We start from the raw sequence: 22,806 nt of genomic DNA on the forward strand, positions 1-22,806 counted from the left end.
TCGGCTACCTTGCGGTCCACAGCCGACATCCCTTTGTAGGTAACCTTGATGAAGGGATTGGACCCCGCCCCGAAACTCCAGTACGTCGGGATGAGGCGCTCCCTTTCCAATGACAACCAAAAAGGGTGACGACCCTTAACCAGCCGAACTTTAAAATACTTGTCCTTGAACCCATGATAAGAGTCCTCAAACAAGCCGAAAATCCTCCGACCCTGGGCAGACCGGAAGGACATGAACCCCTTTTTATGTTTCCCTTCCTTCGAAGGGTTCGTAAGATTAAAGAAGTATAGGAAGACGTCGACAGAGATCGGCAGCTCCAAGTCCTCGCACACCATCTCGAAGCAGCGGATTGAAGCCCAACTGTTCGGATGCAGCTGCGATGGCGCTACCGAGATCCGGTTAAGAAGGCCCATCTGGAAGGGAGAGAAAGGGATGCAAACCCCTACTTGAGTGAACATGGCCTTGTAAAACCAGATCCAGTCGGCAATCTGGGGGGCATTGAAGTTTATCTCATACAACCGCTCGTGAGGAGCAGGAACATACACGTCGTAATTAGCCTCCTCGTCGGTACCCCCACACAGGTACTCCGCCTGACAGAATTCCGTGAGTTCCTCCTCACCCATCTGGTTGGGGGAGTCCCTGAGGTCGGAAACAACCCAGGCATACGGGTCGTAACCCGGAGTGGAAATGGAAGCCCGGCCGACAACACGAGGCATACCTACAGTGGGGGCACCGCTCGATTAGTCCATGAGGTCGGGAGCCCGGAAAAACCCATATACCACCTATCCTACAACCCAAACTAAGCATAGCTAGGGGGAAACCAGTTAAAACCAAGTCCAGAATGGTAACCCCCTTGGCACACCATACTCAAAACAAAAAAAGCTACTACCCACAGAAATAAAAAAGCAACAGACACCTATAACAAGCATGCAGAAAACCATTGAGGCAGAAGGAAGACAGAAATTACCTGGATTAGTGGGGAAGTTTGGCAAGAAGCGAAACACGCGAGAATGCTAAAAAGAGCCCTTGGATGATGGGGAATGCCAGAAAAAAGAGGGGCGAAAATGGATAGGAGAAACAAGAATGGAAGAAGAATATACGAAACTGTTTAAAACTGCCTTAGAGAGAGCGCGAAAGGTCTGGGGGCAAAATGGTCTTTGCCTAGGGGGTTTTCAATCCATTATGAGCATTCAATGCCCCGCGCGAGAAACGAGGCGACGAATGAGCGCCCCAAATAATGAACGGGCACGCACGCGAGTGGCGCGTCCCCACACGAACGGCCGACCTAGCGACCAGGAATAAAGGGAACCCGCCATCAACAGCCCATGCGGCTGATTGCCGGCGCGTTGGGGGCACTGTTACGGCCTGGCCCAAAATATATACGGGCCGACCCGACCCCTTGAGACTCCGACCCGAGCAGTCGGGTACTCCGCACCCGCCATGATGTCCAGACACGCGTCCTCACCAACCCCCCAACACAGCTGTGAGGAAGCTTCGAGGAAAGTGGGCGCATCCCCTCAGGGCCCACTTCTGACACAGTATAAATAGGGAAGGACCTGCCCTTCCCCCAAGGTACGTCACACACTCCATCTAACCCACTTTCTCACCTGCACACTAACTGACTAGAGCGTCGGAGTGTCTTTGCAGGTGACACCCCCTCCTTCCACGACGAGAGCTCGGCTACCCGGTAGACCAGACCCAAGCACGACCGTGACCGAAGCGTTCCCAATTCCACCTATTCCACCCGAACCGTCCGGTACCCGAACCACCGACCACTTTTATAAAACATTTTCTTTTATATAATATGTTTAACCTATGCCTTTAGGACACAAGTTAGCAAAACCCATATTTTATTTATGAATTCGCAAATAATGCGAATTGAGATTGGTCCAATAATAATAGGAAAAGTATATGTAGACAATGAAAATACTAAACAATGTGAACAATGGATATATCGAATGTTCAATTCACTAGCTGCGTTTGTTTACAGAGACAGGACACTGACAGGGACAAGACACAAAATCGTATTTGACAGAGAAGACATTGACAGAGACAATGTGTGTTCAGAAACACTGAATTAGTGTATTTTGTGTCTATCCTGACAGAAAAAACACAGAGACATTAACAATGGACACAACTTATTTTTCATTTTTTTCTTTCATTATTCTTGTTAATTTTTTGTAATTATATTTTTCGTCTCAAATTTTTTGAATGAAAAAAAATGAAAATAAATTATATTTTCATAATTTGTTCTAGTTTACACCAAATAGAATACAAGAACACAAAATTTTGTGTCTCTGTTTTTTATGTCTTGTTCTCAGTGTCTTATCTTGTCCTGTTCTCAGAAATAAACACAACCTAGGTGTGCGGATAGTTATACTAATATTAAGATTTAGATGAGTAATTTGGAGATGTAGTGTATTTTTACTTTATTAGGCAAATTTTAGAATCCATTGTTTATATTGTTCATAAAAGTTATTGTTTACCTAGTAAAGTCCATAATAATATCATCTCTCTCACACAATAAGAAGAATTCAACTGCATCATATTTGTAGCATTGATCACTTGGAATAATAAACATTAATATAAGAGATAGAAAGTGCAAAGGATCATACACTTCTTACATTTCTTTTATGACACAAAATGAAATAATAAGAATTGAGGTAAGTTTTACAAATTGAACACATTGGAAGGTTGAGATGAGTTTTTATCTGAGTTCTTCAAAGGATTTATTATTATGATTACCACTTTTCTATTTTCCATTTCCATGGCCATGTTCTGATTTATTACTCCTTACCTTTCTCATGCTTTTCTTTGAAACCAATTCCAACTTACACCCTGATGTACATTCTTCTTTTGTTCCTCCTCCTATAACCATCTTCTTTTCAATCTCCAATGCCAATTTACCATCTGATATTTTACTTCTGTTTTGAACCTTTTCTCTGCTCTCGGCATGAGACATTCTTCTCATGAGTTCCTCTTTGTTTATGCCTAAAGATTGTGTGTCGTGCGCGACTCTAGCAGCCGGCCGCTTCGCTGCTGCTCCTTGAAGTAAATCATGATGTGATTTTTGCAGCTTGTGATGATTGATGGTTGTGGTTGTTGTTGCCTTATTGTTAGAGCCTTTCTCTTGTTCAAAGTAGACAAGCTGAACCACTGTTCTTAGTGGCAGAAGCTCGTTCTTAACTGCGTGCGCTCGCGCCTCTGGGGACAGTCTTTGGCATTGTAGAATCCGGCACAAGCGCCTCTTCTCTGCCTTGCCAAGATCAGGATGCACCTGTTTATGTATTCAATTTAAAACCATTATCATGAATGTACCATAAAACTAAATTGCATATAATGAAGTAGCTTAATGCCTAAGGAATTTAGTTTTGGAGTGAATGTGAAATTGTGAATAGTGTTCTCTTCTCTTCCATGAGGAATTCTTAGATATGCCGCATCTACATATTATAGTATTCTATCACAGATTCTATTTATGCTTCAACCATTAAAATATATAGTGTTCTATCACAAATTCATTAGCCTTGATTCCTTGAACATGTGTTTATATTGAATGAAGTGTCTACAACTACAATAGGCAATGCCAACCAAAACAAGAATTATGCCTTTTCATATGCATTTGTCCAACAATCCCAAGAAAGAAATCAGGAAAATTCAACAAGCTCACACAAATTCACAAGAATGTATATATAATTCACCTTAAGATAGATGTTGATTGCCTGGTAAAGATCATCATGCTCTGATCGGCCAATAGCCGGCACGGCTTCAGCAAGAGCTACAAACTTTGATACTGGCATGTTATTATCCCTTGCAACCACTTGAAGATAGGAATCAATGAGCTTCCCAACATTTCTGACCGATTTCAAGAATTGTCTGTTATCAACTACACTAGGGGGCTTGCTCTTCCAAAACTTGAAGAAACTCTCAAGAACCGCTAGGACTAATTCTGTGTCATAGAAATTCTGGTCCGAAGAAGAGGTCGAATGATAGAGCAAGTCGCTCACCGTTGCTTCCTCAAACTGTATGCTGGCTCTTTTTATCAGTTCTGTTTTTGTCGTTGGCGAGATGCCAAGATGACTCGAAATGCTGAGAAGTTTCAACAAGAAGCCAACTGAAACCGATCCTTTATCTGCAGGAATCATGCTTACAATTGTCTCAAGAATTTTTTGGTTTTTCGCTTTTGATTCTTCGGTCTGTGCTAGTGAACTTCCTGAACTTCTAATATTTGTGAGGCCAGGTAGCCACTTGCAAGCATAGACGTGCAATGCTTCACCAATAAGCTGGTGTGGCAACACATATGTTGATCTGATTGCCATTATTATGCACCGGAAAAGATCTATACCGAGATCTGACACGTCCTCTGTCCACCAATCCTTTGGGACAGAATGATGCTGTTTTCTAGCATAACCGGGCCTCGTGTAGGTGTAGGACCATTTAACCTGCAAAGACCAATCATTATTAAGCACATAATGTCCTAACAAAAGTTTCTTGCATATGTAAAATTGAATCTAAATATGAGGTGATGAATTTGGATTTATGCATGAATCTTTCCTAAGAAGAAATATTAGAAAAAGTGAGGAAAAGATGTTATTTAGGTTCTTAACCTGTGGTGAGGGTGTGAGAATTTTCTCAATAATTGAATCAATGCACTTTCTTATTATTCCAAGATTCTCTGACCAAAGTGGTAACTTATCAGTGGCCTGAATTGCTACAATGGAATCCTTCCAACCTTCAAGAATACAAGAATTGAAGAAAGCCTCAAGCTTCCCTACAAAGTTACCCTTCTCGATTGATTCGTTCATTTGGAGGAACTTAGCTGCACAGAATGCTGGCACAATGTTATGAGCACTAATATTGATTGACATGCCATAACAGAACTTGGCACAGAGTTCAAAAGCATTTTCGCCTCCGGGTATATCATGAAGCTCTAGAGAAACAGGCTCAGGATCACTGAAGTCACTGCAAAGTTGTTGCAGAAGACCACATTTCGGAAGAAGCGGAGCCTGCAGCTAACGGAAAGCAGAATTATAATTGAACAAAGATAAAAAATTTTGATGTTATTTATTGATTTATTAACACACATCAAACTCAACCTTAATTACAATACCTTGTGTAGCAAATAAGTAATATCATTGATTTTTATCACAAGGTCTACAGCTATATTTGAAACCAAAGTCCTGCATTTATGATAAACACAAGTCAATTTATAAATGTTATATATAGCAAGTAGATACATATATACATACATAAACATAATTAATATATGGGCCTTTTGAGGAAAGATTGTTATGAAAACCTGGTAGCTTGTTCAGTGTAGAAAGTATCTGGCCTTGTCCCAAGTTTCATGAACTTCATTTTTTCTATTTGTTTTTTATCTACACACACATGCCAATGGTCAAGAAAAACTTGTAGCACAAAGCCTGCACTGGTTCAATTCTGAAAAACAGAAACTTCAGTGACAGTATGATTGTTCAGAGATCAAGGACATGAATCCACATATCATGTCATGTCCTCACTATCATGAAAGAGAAAAAGAAGATGTAGCAAATGTAGAAGCAAAACAGTGATATGCAAGAAAGCCTTACCTCAACTTTCATTTGACAAGTGCTGTGATTCTGACTCCTTCATTCATCTGAATATAACTTCACACAATGACCTTATATGTATAAAAAGATGGGTCCTCAAACTACATATTAATAATACAGGAGAAATTAAAGCAATAAAATCAGGCTTTTGCTGTCATGCACTCATAAAGGCTATTATGCAGAATATTGTGCATATTTGGAAGTAAATTTAAACTACTCATGAAATATTGTAGATGATATGTGAGTCGACACAATATTTTACACATTATACGTATATATAATGCAACCTTAATTACATGAAACTAATTAAGATTAGGTAAATGTAGAATAACATTGAGTCACTGACATGTAACAAGAAATATAGAAGCAAATGGAAATGAGTGATGATATATAAGTTATAAGGGTTTAGCTAACATGTGCCCTTAGGGCACATGATAAGCTTACTATTAGTAGAAGGTTTTAAAATTTTTCATTTAATAAATGCAAATCAAATGCATTGGAAACTTGAATTTTTTTATATTTCCAATAAAAACTTTCTCAATTTGTAATCTTAACATGTGTCCTTAGGGTACAAGATAGTAAACCCAAGTTATAATAATATTAAATAGGAAAACAAAAGTCAACAACAAAAGAAAATGGACACTGATGATGCAAAATGCTATAGAATATCTTTTTACCATGTTTGTTAGATACACCACTAAATTTGTAGTAGTGCCGACAGTGCTAATTTCACTGGACATGGTAAAAAGTGAAGCATTGCTTGTTCTTCTCTTCATCAATTTAATAACTGTTTGAATTTAATTATTAAAGTTTATATTTCCATTTAGGGAAATATTCAAATGACCATATAACTATGCTCTCTGTATGTTTTTGCTTTCTTGGAAAATAAAATAAACCATCATAAACAGGACTTGCATTATTGCATACATATAGACAATTGTCCATGCATCCAAAACCAACATTGAGACCTGCTTTGGTGGACAAATTGAGAGATTAGGTGAATGGTGCATACCAGGTGGTCCAATTATTTGTAACTGAATTAAACATGGCTACATGATTTAGTTGAGGCAAATTTTGTACTCAAATATTATTCACTAAAAACTAAAAAATATCAATTGCAAAACTTTACCACTAAAATGTTTTATATAACGGTAAAAATGGTATCCATGTATCTAACATGGACAGTGTCACGTCAGCAGTTTCCGTCAGTTGACCGTGGGCCAAATTGAACAACACTATTTGAAACATAAAAGATAAAGTTGCTACAAACAAAACTTGAAAATTAAACATTAGGTTACAACAGTTAAATAATATTGAGGCTATTACAGTAGCTTACATAGTTGGATCAGAATGTACATAAATCCAAAGTAAAATATGTACCAATACGCATGGCAGTCTTTTAAGGTACATGATTATTTGACAAAATGATGTGGAAAATCAGAGAGGAAGTGATGCACCAAGCAAACAGCTAGTGTGTGACCAAAAAAACTTCCTCAGGCAAAGATCATTCAACCTATTTTGTTGTGAGGTTACTTGGTTTAGTCACTTTCTCTTTATCAATGAACTTTGATATATAATTATAAACTGAATGTAGACTTTCTTTTCCTCAAATTGAAACCTATAATTGGCCAGGTAGTGGTCCTCTACCAAAGGATGGTCTTCTTAATTAGATATCTTACCCTTCCATTATAGTATACAGTAACCGAGAAAAGGTTGAAGCCAAACTTTTTCCCACTTTCTTTCTTTGTCTCTCTCTTTTTCTTCCAATTCTTATAATTTATACAATTACTTAAAAGAGCTCAGAATAATTTGTGACATAAAAGCAACTCCTTAGACATGACTTGTGCTCCACCATGAGATTGGTCAAGATAGTACTAAGGTTCAGACGGGTCGAGTTGAGTCGAGTTAATTGGATTTCTAGTACTAGGACTCTCAATGGTGACAGTTCGATTGGGACAGAAAGACATGGTTTGTGTTAGATTTGCTTCAAATTTTGAAATTAGGAGAAACATTATAAGGGGAAGCAACAGAACTAAAGAAGATATGATCCTAGTGCTAGGCTTCTTCCCTCCTTTTAATTGTTGATAACTGACTTCTAGTTTTGGTCTATGCTTTCACAAACAGATGTTATTGGTAAAGCAAAAAAGCCACTTTGTTTTAAGGCAAAGCACCTATTGCTTTCAAACAGAAGAAAGAAACCCCTCACACACATAATTTTCTTCCAAATAAGATGGTACATGATCAGATTCAGAGTGCTTACAAGGCACCCTTTTCTTATAAGGAATCCTCACATACCTCAATTCCATTATCATAGCCGAAAATTCAGAAGAAACAGTGTATGGCTAAATGTCAACTAGCTTTTGCTCTATCTAGAATCAATTACTTCCCTATTTTTTAATAGCATGCATTCACCAAGGCATTTAGCCAATTGAGTGGTAAATTCCCTTCTCCAATATATAAAGTTCTCTCCCAGTTTCACCTCCCTCTCACCCTCCACAAGAAGGTTTATCATTTTCCTTTTGTCCTTTTTCTCTTGGAACTTTTTACAAACACAGAATCTACTTCACTCATGCTACTTTTTTCCATAATATTTTTTATACATATATACCTGACAAAAGTGGTTTCATCTTTATATAGTATAAAGCCTTTAACTGGCTCTGAAGTAATAAGTCAACTACAATATGCTCAAATCAAATACCTATGCTAACAGAATTACAAGGACTTTCATCAAACACCAAACAAGCATGCATTGGAAATTGTTAAGAAAGAAAGAAAGAAAACATACCAGTTCAAAGCATATATACTATTAATGACATAGGAAGCAGAAGCAGTAACTTTCTACCAATTGATGAAAGTGGAAGCAGCAGAAACACCTGGAACAAGCATGCATATATGAATTAACATGTGAGGCTTGACAGTGAATAATGCTTTAGAAGTTTCATGCAAGTAATCCTAAGAGACAAAGAATTATTATAGATAGAAAGATAGAGATAAAGAGAAAGAGAGAGGAATTAATAGGCTTTGGCCAAGGAAGGCACAACTATAATGAGTACCATAATGTCTCATAAATCAGAATGTTCATTGGAATTAGTCAACATAGTAATGTATGCATCAAAAGCATGCTATCATGATTCATGATACACTCCCTTCAAATAGTATGTTATATGTATCTTCCTTCTTTAGCCATATCTTTTGTAACTCCCTATTAAAATTTGTATTTTAATAAATAATATTTAAATATACAATTAATTAATAATAATTATATTTTCATATAAATATCAAGAGTATTTGATATATAAATAATATTTTTTAATATAAAAAAATCAATCTTGTCATATGAATTGAAAGGGATAAACAATATATGAAAAAGTAGTGTTCAACTTGAAAATTGAGGGTGTATGATTAAATGAGAAAAAGCATGGAATGCAATAAGTGGATTAAGGGATTTTGGAGTGCTTCGTCTACTAATTGAAAAGAAGGTTGTGTAGGGCCAACTCTATGCATAGGTGAAAGATCCACTGTGCATTTCATCATCATGCTTTCCCCACTATGTGTATATAACAAAAATTGATATTTAAACTTGACATTTAATTTATATCAATGTTGTTACCTTTTAAATTAAATATAGTTTAGTTATATGCTTACGTGACAATTATATACTGATGTGTCGCTTATGTGTGACAATTTTAAGTTGACGTGTTCATAATATATTGGTGGAAGCTCAGCTGTAGTCGACTTTATGTAAAATTGATAACTGAGAACCGTTAGATAATTTGACTAATTTGACTAAATTTTCATCTAACGACTCTCGGCTATCAACTTCACGTGAAGTCGACTGCACCTGAGTTCAGTGGCGGAACTTGAAACAAACTTTTAGGAGGGCCAGATAGAGAATAATTGTCAAGATGCTTTTGATATAGACCCCATTTAAGATAAGTTCGTCTAACCTCATCTCTCTGGTTTAGGTGATATTGTCAAATTTAAAGCCGTTTTCCAGGGTTTCGTTCTAAAAAATTAAGGTCAAATTCATCAGATGTAACTTTTTGAACTTTTGAAAGTTGTATCTCACTTTTTTCATGATTCATTAAAGTAGATAAACTTTTACAGGTATTGATATTGTAAAAGTTATATGTTCTTCTTCTTAAATATTAGTATTTCTCTTAAAAAATGCATCAATTCTTTAATTTTTCATTATTATTTTATATAAAAATTTAAATATATATCCTCTAAAATATGTAATAAAGAAGTTAGAAGAATAAATATTAAAATTTATAATATTTATTGAATTTTTTTATCAATTTATACAAATATAATAATATTAATACTTATTGAATATTTTATTATTTTTTATTATATAAAAAATTAAATTAAATAAACAGTAAAATATAAAATAATATTAAATTAAATAAATAAAAAATATTATTTTTTATATTTAAAATTAAAAATAAAAGGAGTGTTATTTATTGAATTTATTGGATATTTTAAGTCATAATAAAATATTTAAACCAATTAAATTATTTTTTATCTTTTAAAAAGATACTACTAATTTTTTTATAAAATGTTTGGAGCCATGACCAACTAAGCTCCAGCCTGAGTTTTCACCTAATATATTATCATGTTATATGCTGACGTGTCAGTCATACTCAGCCTTATAAGAATGTGGGGCATGTGTGTTGTGATCACATGAAGTAAGCAGGTTATGATGATGATGAATGTGAAGGATTTCATGCATGGGTGGAAGGAAGCTAAGAGCTTGTTGTGTTTGTCGTTGATATGCATCTGAATTCACTGCTCACTCGTGTGCTGATCGTTTAGTCCACCATCCATTTGCATTTCATTTTCCACCATCAAACTTGATTGTGCTCTTTCAACTAACGCCCTCTTTCTTTTTCATGGAATGGAAGCACCTACATGCTGCTTACTGGATAAACAAATCAAAACTTACTTAATATTAATTTAAGAGAAAAATATTGGTCCAATAAATGAACAAAAGTATATACGAAATATTTTTAGGTGAATAAATATATACTTGAATTATTCAAAATACTCAACATACATACTAAAGATTAGTAACGATAAATAAAAATAGCATGCTATTAGTAAAGTTCTATTTTCATTAAATTTATTGCTTACTTGTTATATAGCATGATAAGGTAGACTCTTTAGTAAAACTTAGATAAAAATTAGTTAATATAAGAAATTAAAAAAAGTAAAAATTTTAAAAAATATTGAGTGTCTTATAATCCCAACATTTTCACACCAATGTACAAATCAATTATCAATGTCTTAGGTTACTAATTTTTGAATTCATTCTAATAATCAATTTCGACATCACTTTTGTATTAGTCATTTCTATCTCTCTTTTCATTGATATTACATTATCTTCTCATAATTATAACCGGTGTAATAAGCTCCCATAAAAAATGGTTTTCTCTTGACATTTATCTCCAAATTCTTCAACCTAAATAAAATAGTCACATTTCATCTCTAATTTTATTCCACACAAGATTAGATCAGAGGAAGAAATAACAAATCAACATCAACCAAGATTTTTATTAACAGTAAAGGCACAAATATTAGTATATACATATACATACCTTATGATGCCAATACCATAAAAACCATCTATCTGAATTCTCCATCGTTCATAACTTTAATCTCACAACATTTATGTCATTAGGAGTGTATATTAAAAACTAAAATATGGTTAATCAATTAAAAAATTATAATCACATTTTAGTTAACCAATTTAACAAAACAATTTTAAAATTATATTCATATTTTTTTTTAAATTGGTTAACGAAAACTAAATTTAAAAAAATCAATTTTTAACTGATTAACCAAAACCAATTTTTAAAAAATTCAGTTTTTTGGTCCAAAAACCAGTTTTTTTTCAAATATCCATTTTATTTTTCTAAAAGCCAATTTTCCTATTAAAAAATAAGTTATTTTTTCAAAATCGATTTTTATTTTTATAACTGGTTAAAAACCGACTTTTAAATTTTATAACCAGTTTTATCACATAAAATCAAATTAGTTAATTAACCAGAATTAAATTTTTAGTTAACTAAAAAATAGATTTAATTTTTGGATTAACTAAATTATGTATAGCCCTACATGTCATGGTAGCATTTGCCACCATTAAAAGCATGTTTCTTGTTTTTTTCGTCACACCTCCAACGAAAAATTTACCGGTATCACTAAAGTTGTTCTCCTAGCATGGTAGTTTTGATTGAGTGATACTACGTGTATAAGTCTTCTTGTAACCAAATTCAATCAAGTTGGTGCAAAGTCCAGTAAAAAAAAATGTGTGCATGCCATTACTCCTTTTTTCGCGCTCTCTACAACACACAATTCTTTGTTAGAGAGTACAAAATTTATTATGCACACAAATTTTCAAAACATAACATAAAAAATTTTTTACATAACATAAATTTATCGATATAGCATACAAATTTTTACTCATAGCATATATATTTTGGCACATAGCACAAATTTTTGCTGGGAATGTATTTTGTTAGTTGGGTAAGTTAATATTTTAAATATGTAATCTTCCAAAAATTATATGTGGCGCATCAAAAATTCTGTGCTATGTAACAAGATTTTTGTGTTGTTCACAAAAGTTTCTGTGTTGTGCATATTTCATTGGTTGGGTGTCAATGTTTTGGTACGTAGTCTTTAAAAATTTTTTGTGCTATATATTAAAATTTGTGTGCTCAAAATTTGTGTTGTGCATTAAAATTCCTGTGCTCTAACTTTTTGAACATTTATAAGAGTAGAAAACAATGAAGACAATGAAGCCAATGATAATAATAATAAGAAAAGATGAGAAAAAAAAAGAAAAGAAAAAATTAAATAACAACAAAAAGACAACGATAGTGACAATAACAGTGACAATGACGATGATAGTAATGACGACAATGATGTTAAAAAAAGAAGAAGGAAGAAACAACGTAAAAAGAAATGGCATGTGAATAGGTTTTTATTTTTAAACAATTTAGTTAAACTTAGTTATTCAAAAGACTTGACCCTTAACATTTTTTGTTTTGATTTACCCTCAAACTTAAATTGAACTTCACCTCGCATCCCTCAATTTTGCAAGTCCCTGCAATTGGGGTAAAAAATAGTATTCCCTCACAGTCACGGCACCCAATATTCTTTGAAATTTTTATTTTTTTTATTTTTTAAATTAACTAATTTTCACCTAAACCTCAAGAGTTAACCTTTTCAGGCTACATAGCCACAAAGGCAATCAATTTAACGAAAGTAGAACTCCACTAATAGCATGTCACTTTTGTTCAAATCTTTTGGGTGTACATTGAGTATTTTGAATAATTAGAATGTACATTTGTCTACTCAAAAATTTTTCGTATGTATTTTTATCTATTTATTCTATTTTTTACATAATTATTTTATCTCAAATATTATTTTAATATTTTTATTTAAAAAATATTACCTTACATTATGTAAATAGTATACTATCAAACACTAGTCACAAAAAAAAATAAGGAAAAAGATAAATAAGTTCCTGATTTTTTAAATTTTTGACAAATACATCTTTGACAAAATTTAAATATAAAAAAGTCTCTGACTTTAATCAACGGAGGACAATTTAGTCATTCCGTCTATTTGCCTCTCACACATCAAACGGAACTGGCTGATATGGCTGAAACGGTGTCCAGGTGTCCGTTACGGTGCCACGCTGAAAGGGAAATAAAGTTCGAAAGACAAATAGGTCCTTACTGATAAAAACGACGTCGTTTTCATAAGGTAACCCTAATGAGATTTAAAGTGGGTTTTTTGAAGTAACATACGTAGCACTTGTTCAGATTTGTTCATGGTGGTGTTGCTTAGATTGATGGCCAGTGATGGAAACTCATCAATCAAGAGACAACGCGGAGGTGGTGGCAGACGACAGGAAGGCTCGATTGTAAATGCAGCTTCATGTTCAGTTCAAGCTGGGGATGAGAAAGATTGCATCGCTCCAAAATGCTTCTGCGAGATGTATGCGATATTTTACATGTCGAAGACAAATACCAACCCAAACAGACTATTTTTCAGATGCCCATTCTTCAAGGTAAGCTCACAATTTTTTATGTATATGGATGAAGTTGAGAGTTTTTTTTTACCAACATATTTTCATACTATCTGAATTGATTTAGGTGAAACAACCATATTGTAAATTCTTTGTGTGGGTTAATGACCATATTGGAAGAATTGGGTGCATGGAGCTAACAAAGGAATTGGGTGACAATCAGAGCTTAAATATTGAAGAACATTTTGAGAAGATAGAATTGGAGAACATAATGGCTGATCTAGAATAAAGGATAATTTACCTAGAGAATAAGAAAAACAGTAACTTCTGGGTCATAGTTCTAGGCTTGATTGTTGTAGTTGTTGGTCTTTGTTTATTTAGGGTATGAAAAATATGAAAAAAATGTGGATTGTAATGAATTATATCTGTTAACTATTTTAGTTAATATAAATGAAAGAAAGAAGATTTGAATTATCCATATCTTGTTGGCTTGAAATAGATATAGAATGCGTGTAAATTAATGTTTACTTTCAAGAGATGAACCTAAACCAGAAACAAGCCATATATAATTCATTCAATCAACAATAATTCATTCATTTAACCTAAACCATAACATAGGAATATTGTCATACCACAACATAATAACATCTAGGATAAGTAACTATAGCAGGTATATCAACCCTGGGATTCCAAAATACTAATTCATAAGCAACTAAATTGGCTAAAAGAAAGTTTGCCAATATGTATTACAACCAACTATTACAGCAAAAAACTAATTTTTGTTTCCAAATTAAGTCAAGAACAAGCACGTCACTTTTTCTAGTTCTTGAAGCCTGGATTTGGTATAAACTTGAATAGTCCTGTTGTGACACAACTTGTTGCTGCCAGTGTCTCCTCTGATACTCCTCCACTCGATGTTGTTGTCACACTTGTTGAAGTTGGTGGAGCAACTTGAGTTGTAGTTGGTGCAGGTGGCGTTTGATTGGTTGTTTTGGTCTAAATTTAGCTGGTATTTTGGAATGAGTATGTTTTGTTGTCTTGTTTGGTGCTTGGCTGAATGGTGCTGCATGTACTAGAGTGTCCTGTGCTTGTTCAGTTGGAGCTACCTGTTGTGTACTCTGGCCAGCCTACAACATTTATAATGAAGACAAATAAATCCTTTAACATTTATAATGAAGACACATAAATTCTTTAACTTTTATAATGAAGACACATAAATCCTTCATCATTCATAACGAGGATAACTAAATTCTCACATGCTTTGTTACCTCAAGCTCTGGAGCAGATTGGGATAATGGAAGTTCCACTAGTGCTTTGACTACTTGAAGAATAAACACAATTAAAAAGGGAAAATACACCAACATCAACGATAGTGTAAAAGGCATATCAGCAAGTGAAAAATCATCTGAATGGTATTCATAGTCATACTCTGAATTAGTGCAGCTTGAGTGTTGGTCAGGCCCATTACTAGGCCCACCAGTTTTTAAAGAAGGCCCAGCTCGTTGGTCTACACTAGGCCCAACACCTAGTTGTACATTGGGTCTTTTTCCACCAATATTCGATCTATTCTTCCTTGGTGCATCCTGCCTCTTTAGTGGATCCTTCTTCTTCTTCTCTTTTATTTTTCTCTTTGGTACAACCACTTTTTTTCCCTTGTAAATCATACTTCTCTTCTTTTTGGTACGTTTCTCTTCTCTACTGCTATTCTCATCATCACTGTCATCATTATATCCTGGAGGTGGAGGCTTGTAAGGTTCATCCTCCGTGCTCTCGTAGCCATCATCAGAGGAGGATGTCATCAGATTATCACATATGTCATCTAGTTCTATGCACTCAACATTTTCAGTTCCTGCATTCCTGCCTCCTACTTCTTCTACATACTCAGGTTCATTGACAACATGATCAAAGTAAACATGAAACTCATTTTTTTCTTTATTCCTAATCAAATTGTCACACAATTCACGAATCCCATTATCTCCTGTTAAAGGATGAAACCCAGATTCTATATCACTAGCTGTACTATCAAACCAGTATATTGCCTTGTAGCCAGGATATTCTAAACCCTCATACAACTTCACCAAATCACCAAAGTTGATAAAATTTATGTCCATCTCTGGAAATTTTTCTACTTTTTCATTCACATAAACAAGTCCCCCATCACCATTCCTCACAAACTTTCCTCCATGGTAAAAAATAAGAATTACATATCTATCAGTCATCTGTAATTTTCAAACAAAAATAAAATCAACCCACAATGCATAGAACCCTCAGAAACTTTCAAATGAAGACACTAATTTTTTCAAATAGATTGAAACAGAGAGCAACCATAGCAGAATGCATTTGCATGCATCACACCATACACTAAAGGGAACCCTAATACGAATGTGATCATGAACGTTGTGGACTTGCTTACCTTGATTGATGATTGAACTTCTTCAGCATACGAACTAAGTCTCTCCTACTCCACCTTCTTCGATGACGCTTCAGTTTTGTTTCAGAGGGAAGGAAGCTCTGGCTTGATGAAAGGGTTAGGGCAGTATATGGTAATTTCTGTGTTGCCAAAGGGTTTTTATTAAGAATGGGCTACCTTATGAAAACGACGTCGTTTTCATTAGTAAGGACCTATTTGTTCTTCGAACTTTATTTCCCTTCTAGCGTGGCACCGTAACGGATACCTGGAGACCGTTTCAGCCACGTCAGCCAGTTCCGTTTGATATATGAGAGATAAATAGACGGAAGGACTAAATTATCCTCTGTTGGTTAAAGTTAGGAACTTTTTTGTATTTAAATTTTATCAGAGATGTATTTATCAAAAACTTAAAAAGTCAAGGATTTATTTGTCTTTTTTTCAAAAAAATATTATCAAACACTGAAACACTAGAGCACTTAAAATAATTGCTATTTTAAGGATTTTCTTTTACTCCATAAAAACAAATATGCTCTTAAAACCATGCTAAAAGATAGTGTAATAGTGCAAATATAATTCCTCTATATTGCACCATTAATAATTTCCTTTCTTAGTCAACTCGAATTTAATATATCTCTTAAAATTAGCTAAATTATCGTTTTTTGTTTTATTTTTTTATTAAAAATAAAAAATTAATTTTGATGCAACAACAGTATAAAAGTATAAAATTAATATTTAAGTTTTGGAGATCTGCTACACATACAAGTCTTTTTGGTATACAAGTTTATACAAGTTGGCCCAAATCCAACAAAAACGACCTTCAGTTTAGATTATGTGTAAACACGCGCTTCTCTAACTCTTGAATAACGCAAACGGTTCTTTTCCCTCGATAAAAATCGCAACGCTCAAAATTCAAATAAGGATTAAAATCTCTCAAATATCTCTGAAAATCGACACGAAATGTGAAAGAAGTTGCGAAGTTAAATTCGAACTGAATTATGAAAAAATGAAATAAGAAGATGAAAAAGAAGTAGAAGATGAGAAGGAGGAAGAGGAAAAGTTTTGAATTATTGCGAACTTATCAGCACATATACACCGAAATTTCTTAAACAATACACTCAAATATCTTCGTGTTACACCCAAATTTACTACAAATACCAGAAAAATATTTCCTCTAATGCTGCATTTTTTTCTTCTTCTTTTTTTCCTGATTTCTTTCTTTTCTTTTTTTTTTTGTTGAATGGATGTAAGTTCATCCTCTTCTAAGAAATTTCGCAGCATTATGTGTTTTCTTCTTCTTCTTTATTTGATTTTTTTGTTTTTATTTTTGTTAAAAGAGTAAAATAAGAAAAAACTTGAGAAGGTAAAACAAAAAAAAATGAATAAAAAAAGAAGAAGAAGATGGTGATGATGATGAAAAAGAAGAAGAAGTGTAACAGCCCAAACCACCCGCTAATACGATATTGTCCGCTTTGGCACACAAGGCCTCACGGTTTTGCCTTTGATGATAGGGATGATAGCCGAAACCCCACACACTCATTCGTCAAAACGCGTCATACTAGGGAGAGGTATCCACACCTTTATAAGGCATGCTTCGTTCCCCTCTCCAACCAATATGGGACCTTACAATCCACCCCCCCTAAGGGAGCCCAGCGCCCTTGCTGGCACATCAATCCGGGCTCTGTCTCTGATACCATCTGTAACAGTCCAGACCACCCGCTAGCACGATATTGTCCTCTTTGGCACACAAGGCCTCACGGTTTTGCCTTTGATGATAGGGATGATAGCCGAAACCCCCTACACTCACTCGTCAAAATGCGTCATGCTAGGGAGAGGTATCCACACCCTTATAAGGCATGCTTCGTTTCCCTCCCCAACCGATATGGGACCTTACAAGAAGCAGCAGAAGATGAGGAGGAGGAAGAGGAATAGTTTCGAATTATGTAGAACTTATCAGCACACATACACCGAAAATTTTTAAATAATACACTCAAATATATTCGTATTACAACAAAATTTGCTGCAAATACAGAAAAATATTTCCTCTAATGCTGCTTTTTTTCTTCTATTTTTTCCTTATTTCTTTTTTTCTTTTAGTTGAATGAATGTAAGTTCACCCTCTTCCAAATAATTTTGTACCATTTTGTATTTCTTCTTCTTCTTTGTTTGATTTTTTTGTTTTTTTTCTTGTTAAGAGAGTAAAACAAGAAGAAACTTGAGAAGATAAAACAAGAAAAAAAAAGATGAATAAGAAAAAAAGATGATGATAATGATGATGAAAAAGAAGAAGAAGAAGCAGCAGAAGATGAGGATGATGGAGAAGAAGAGTTTTGAATTATGCAAAACTTATCAGCACACATACATCGAAAATTCTTAAACAATACAATCAAATATCTTCTTGTTACACCGAAAATTGCTGTAAATATAGAAAAATATTTTCTTTAATGCAGAACTTTTACATTACATTCAATTCGAACCATCAATGATGAACAACAATTTTCACAAACAAAAACAACATTATTCACCTACAAAATCATAAAATACTAACGAAAACATTAACTAGAATCGAACCACACTTCACCCACTTGATTGGATTCAAAACAATAATCAACTTCGTTCTAGTTCAATTGACAATCTGAAATTGAATTATTCATTATCTTCAAAAATGATATCTAAAACTAATTTTAAAGCTTTATTTTAAAAATGTAGAGAACGAACGAAGAGAAACGCAAAAAACGCAGAGATGGAAGAGAATGTAGATCGAAAAGTTGAGAAAATTCGAAAACGGAAACGAAATCCTTTTAAAAAAGGCAGTTATATAGTTGATTGAAAAGTTAATTAGATTAAGAAGTGTGTGAGGTAAATTAGAGTAAAATGACTTGTATGGACTTATATAAAAAAATGACTTGTACGTAGAGAATAACTATAAATGTTGTTAACATAATATTACATAATTAAATGCACGCATAAAATTATTTTATATGTATATCAAATTAAATTTTAAGTATAATGAATCAAATCTCAACCAACTTAACTCTCCATATTTAGAGCTAGCTAGCGGGATTATTATTATTATTATTATTATTATTATTATTATTATTATTTTGGCTTGGGTCCAAGTCCAATAATCAAATGATGTTATGAGCAAGTGTTGATGATGGGCATGATGATCTCAATAACATGATCATCAATTTCATTAAAGTTTCTTAATTAGATATCGTTGATAATAATCATGGCAGTGGCCATACTAATCTTTGAACCGACCAAGTGCCTCCATTTGATGAAGATGCCAATCATTATTATAACAAATAGTACCAACAATTCTTTATAGTGTATGCATAACTTTAATTCATGCGCTTAAAAAAAGATTATGCGAGGAAAATCTAGGATTATGTATTATTAATAAGTAATTAATACCTTTCAAAAAAAGAAATATTAATTAATTGTTTTCAGGAGTGGTAAGCAAGTCAAGCTTTTATGAAAATAGTTGAAGTTCAAACTTTACTTTTAGAATATTTTCTCCCTTTTTAATTAATTGTAAGCCTTTACAATTTAATTCTTTTTCATAAATAATTATCTACTTAGTAAACTAATGTAATCATTGGACACAAAAAAAAAACACTAATGTAATAATTCTTTTTTCTTTCAATATATCTCTTAAAAGTGAATTAAAGAGAATACATTGATAAATTAATTTTAAAAAGTAAACATTAATAGTAACAAGGGTAGTTTTGTAAATTAATTTTTATTTTTTTGCAACTTTTAACACATTTCAATCATTCTTAATTCAAATGAAGATTTAAAAGTGAAAAAAAGATTTTACAAAATTTCTTAAGTAATAATTGCCATCGTATTTAAAAAAGTTAGTTCTACAACAAAATTTATAAAGAAATATACGAAAAGATTTACCCACTTTAATTTAGATGGGAACTCTTCTTGTACTTTTGCCTTTTGATTTCTCCTTAAGCTTTTAATTCTGTTTACAGAACTATAATCTATTAATCCGAGCTTACTATCTATTATTAAAACACATATCTTTTGTCTTCATAAACACTTATGGTTTTTTACAATTCAAGGTTATGAAAACAAGCGACTGATTTTATGTATACACATAAATTAACTTATTTAGTAACTGATTTTTTGTGTATCACTAGAATAAGGCTTGCGTGATGCGCAAAGCGATAAATTAATAATAGTATATAATAAATATTAAAAATTATTATATTTTGTAGAATTAAATTAAATGTGTAAATTATAATTAAATTTAAAAGATATTTTATTTAAAATAATTTGTAATACAAAATATTTGGATATTAAAGTCATACAAAATGACATTTTTATTTAGTGGTTTGATTTTGGTATTTGTTTTACACTTTTAGATGTATTTTGAATTTGTATAATTTTCTTTCTTCTTAATCTCTTGATAGTTAATGAGATCTTCGTCTGATGATATTAGTGTTGGCGAAATTGGTTCCTATAATTAATGATTAATTTAAATTAGAAATAAAAATGATGTCTTAATAAGTAATTTTTTTAGAGTATTACCTGTTTTATATGTTGTAATGGATGTTGAGGTTCAGTATTTTTTGTTAGAACAAATGTCTTGACAACAGTGTATTGTTAAAAATTTCTTTGAATACCTTCAAATATAAATGTGAGATTGCACAAATTTTTTAATTGGGGTGGTGCTTCAATGACATTACTTTTTTGGAGTGTCATTAGATTTGAAGCAACAATTTTTTTTGCTTCGCCATCAAATAGTACAAAAATTATTGTAGCACTTTGATCGAAACCTTTAATTGATTTTTGAACCTAAAATAAGTATCGAGTTAGTAAAAAAATTGATTACATTTATTTTTTAAAATTATTAAAAAAGAAACAATGAATAGCATATTGAAAGAAGTATAATTTTAACAATATTAAAATACAATTATATATAAAGTATTATAAAGTATAAAAAATAAAAATAATTAAAGTATTTTTTCGTAAATTCAATTTAAAAATACAATAAATATGTTTGTTTTGTACCTTTTCATCTAATATAATTATTTCTAAGCAAAGAGGTTCCTCTTCATTTGGCAGTATTAATATTTTTCATAGACAAACCACACAAACTTTGATAAATCAATTATCTATTTGTTTGATGATATTGTCCAAAGAATAATGTTCCATTGAGTAAATTTGAGATGTGTAGTTTGGAAATAAGTTTTTTGTGCTAAATTTGATATTATTCGAAAGAATAGTGATAAGAAATATATAAATAGTTCAAATAGTATGGAATTTGAACATTTGTAACGTAAAACTTATTATGATTAATAATATTATTATAACATTTATAATATAGATGTTTATTATATTTAATGAGTTATTTATAAAAATTAATAAATTAATTATTGGAGTTATACATTTATTATATTGTTTATAATGGTAAGATATAATAAATATAGGGATATGAATTCAATGTCTTTTTTAGTATATTTTTTTTGTTGATTTGATAAAAATTTAGTGGTTGATTCTAAAATTTTGCCAAATAAGTGATGTTGCTAATATGACATTAGTAAAAAGAACAAAATATCTTAAAAGTAACGTGGATAAACTTATCCATTTACTTTTATATATTAATAATAGATTATATATGATAATATCACTAGTTTTGTGCATTGTTCACACTTTATTAGTAAAGTTTTTATTATAAAAATAATGTTGATGTTTACACAATTTATATTTATTTTTTAAGTTGCTTAGAAAAAAATTGTGAGAAAGTAAAATGACCGACTATATGTATGTATGTATATTTCAAGATATTCCCTCTTTTTACCGTAGAATTTTGTACTATTATTACTGTGCCAGTAGCTTTCTTAATTATAAGCATTTTAATTAAGAAATTAAGATCACCCAAAGTTATTTTCATCATTTTGGTCTTTTTCTTCCCTTGAAAAAGGTGGAAGAGTAAAGAAAAGAAAAGGGATATTTTTCCTGCTATTTCTCTTTTGATATTAGGGGAAAAAATTTCTAGTCCTCTCTACTTTTTATTTTCAATTTCATCAAATTTTAAAATGAATGAAAACAAAAAATTAAAAAAATATATTTTATAGTTAATTTTATGTACTTTTTACATATTTTTATTATAATTAATTACAATTAACGTTAAATTAATAAAAAAATAATCTAATTTGTTAGGATTAATAATTACATGTGTTTGCTAGGACTAATCACAAATTCTCACTTTATAAGAATTCTAATTGGTTACTTTTGTCATCAAGTCTAGGGCACATATTTAAGTATAGTCATCAAACCTAGAGAATAAAGCTGGTTAAGTGTAGTATACAGCCACTCTTAATACTTAGTGTACATGTTTCTTCTTCTACCTTTTATTTTAGTCTTGTGTCTTGTGTGTAATTGTCTGCTGAGAGTGGTACTTTTTGTTTTGAACCTAGTCACTTTGTGTGAGACTATCCCTCAAAGAAATAAATAAAATGCTTTACTTGTTGATTGATTATTTCTAGAAATTGGTTATATTTCAATGTTCTTAATTTGATTATTTTGTCTGGCATTTGATTTGACCACGAATTATCTTTGTGATTTTATTTCAGTGGTGCGAAATCAGAGGACAAATAGAAACATACAGGGAGTAAAAATTAAAATAAAATTTGATTAAGTTTAAAATAAAACCATGTAACTAATTATCTGTTTTTATTTTATGTGTTTTTCAGTTTCTTACATGCAACATGCACTAGTTTCTTTCATGCAACATGCGCTAGTTGAAGCATGTGAAACAA

At 32.4% G+C, this 22,806-nt stretch overlaps 1 protein-coding gene across 7 annotated transcripts; it reads right to left on the bottom strand.

Moving 5' to 3' along the window:
* Window positions 1–2,542: 2,542 nt before the first annotated feature.
* Window positions 2,543–8,728, bottom strand: LOC130976831 (BTB/POZ domain-containing protein At5g47800-like). Of its 7 annotated transcripts, none has more exons than XM_057901764.1 (8): window positions 8,639–8,728; window positions 8,371–8,458; window positions 5,586–5,632; window positions 5,297–5,436; window positions 5,108–5,177; window positions 4,605–5,009; window positions 3,699–4,439; window positions 2,543–3,277 (listed from the first exon to the last, which is right to left on the bottom strand). In XM_057901764.1, the coding sequence occupies exons 4-8, from the start codon at window positions 5,353–5,355 to the stop codon at window positions 2,753–2,755; spliced, it is 1,800 nt and encodes a 599-aa protein (XP_057757747.1). In that variant the 5' UTR covers window positions 5,356–5,436; window positions 5,586–5,632; window positions 8,371–8,458; window positions 8,639–8,728; the 3' UTR covers window positions 2,543–2,752. The 7 variants fall into 7 exon arrangements, with proteins under 7 accessions (XP_057757747.1, XP_057757746.1, XP_057757751.1 ...); XM_057901763.1 differs by having other exon boundaries at window positions 5,586–5,686; XM_057901768.1 differs by lacking the exon at window positions 8,639–8,728 and having other exon boundaries at window positions 4,605–5,003; window positions 5,297–5,375; window positions 8,371–8,605.
* Between the last annotated feature and the right edge of the window lie 14,078 nt (window positions 8,729–22,806).

This window comes from Arachis stenosperma, chromosome 4 (assembly GCF_014773155.1).
Source record: "Arachis stenosperma cultivar V10309 chromosome 4, arast.V10309.gnm1.PFL2, whole genome shotgun sequence".
Taxonomy (NCBI): domain Eukaryota; kingdom Viridiplantae; phylum Streptophyta; class Magnoliopsida; order Fabales; family Fabaceae; genus Arachis; species Arachis stenosperma.

Excerpts from the sequence above, each read along its gene's own strand:
- LOC130976831 (XM_057901764.1), bottom strand. The coding sequence starts at position 5,355 with ATGAAGTTCATGAAACTTGGGACAAGGCCAGATACTTTCTACACTGAA. Across the intron at positions 5,178-5,296 it reads TACACTGAACAAGCTACCAG|GACTTTGGTTTCAAATATAG; the intron begins GTTTTCATAACA and ends TCATAAATGCAG. Across the intron at positions 5,010-5,107 it reads TTACTTATTTGCTACACAAG|CTGCAGGCTCCGCTTCTTCC; the intron begins GTATTGTAATTA and ends GCTTTCCGTTAG.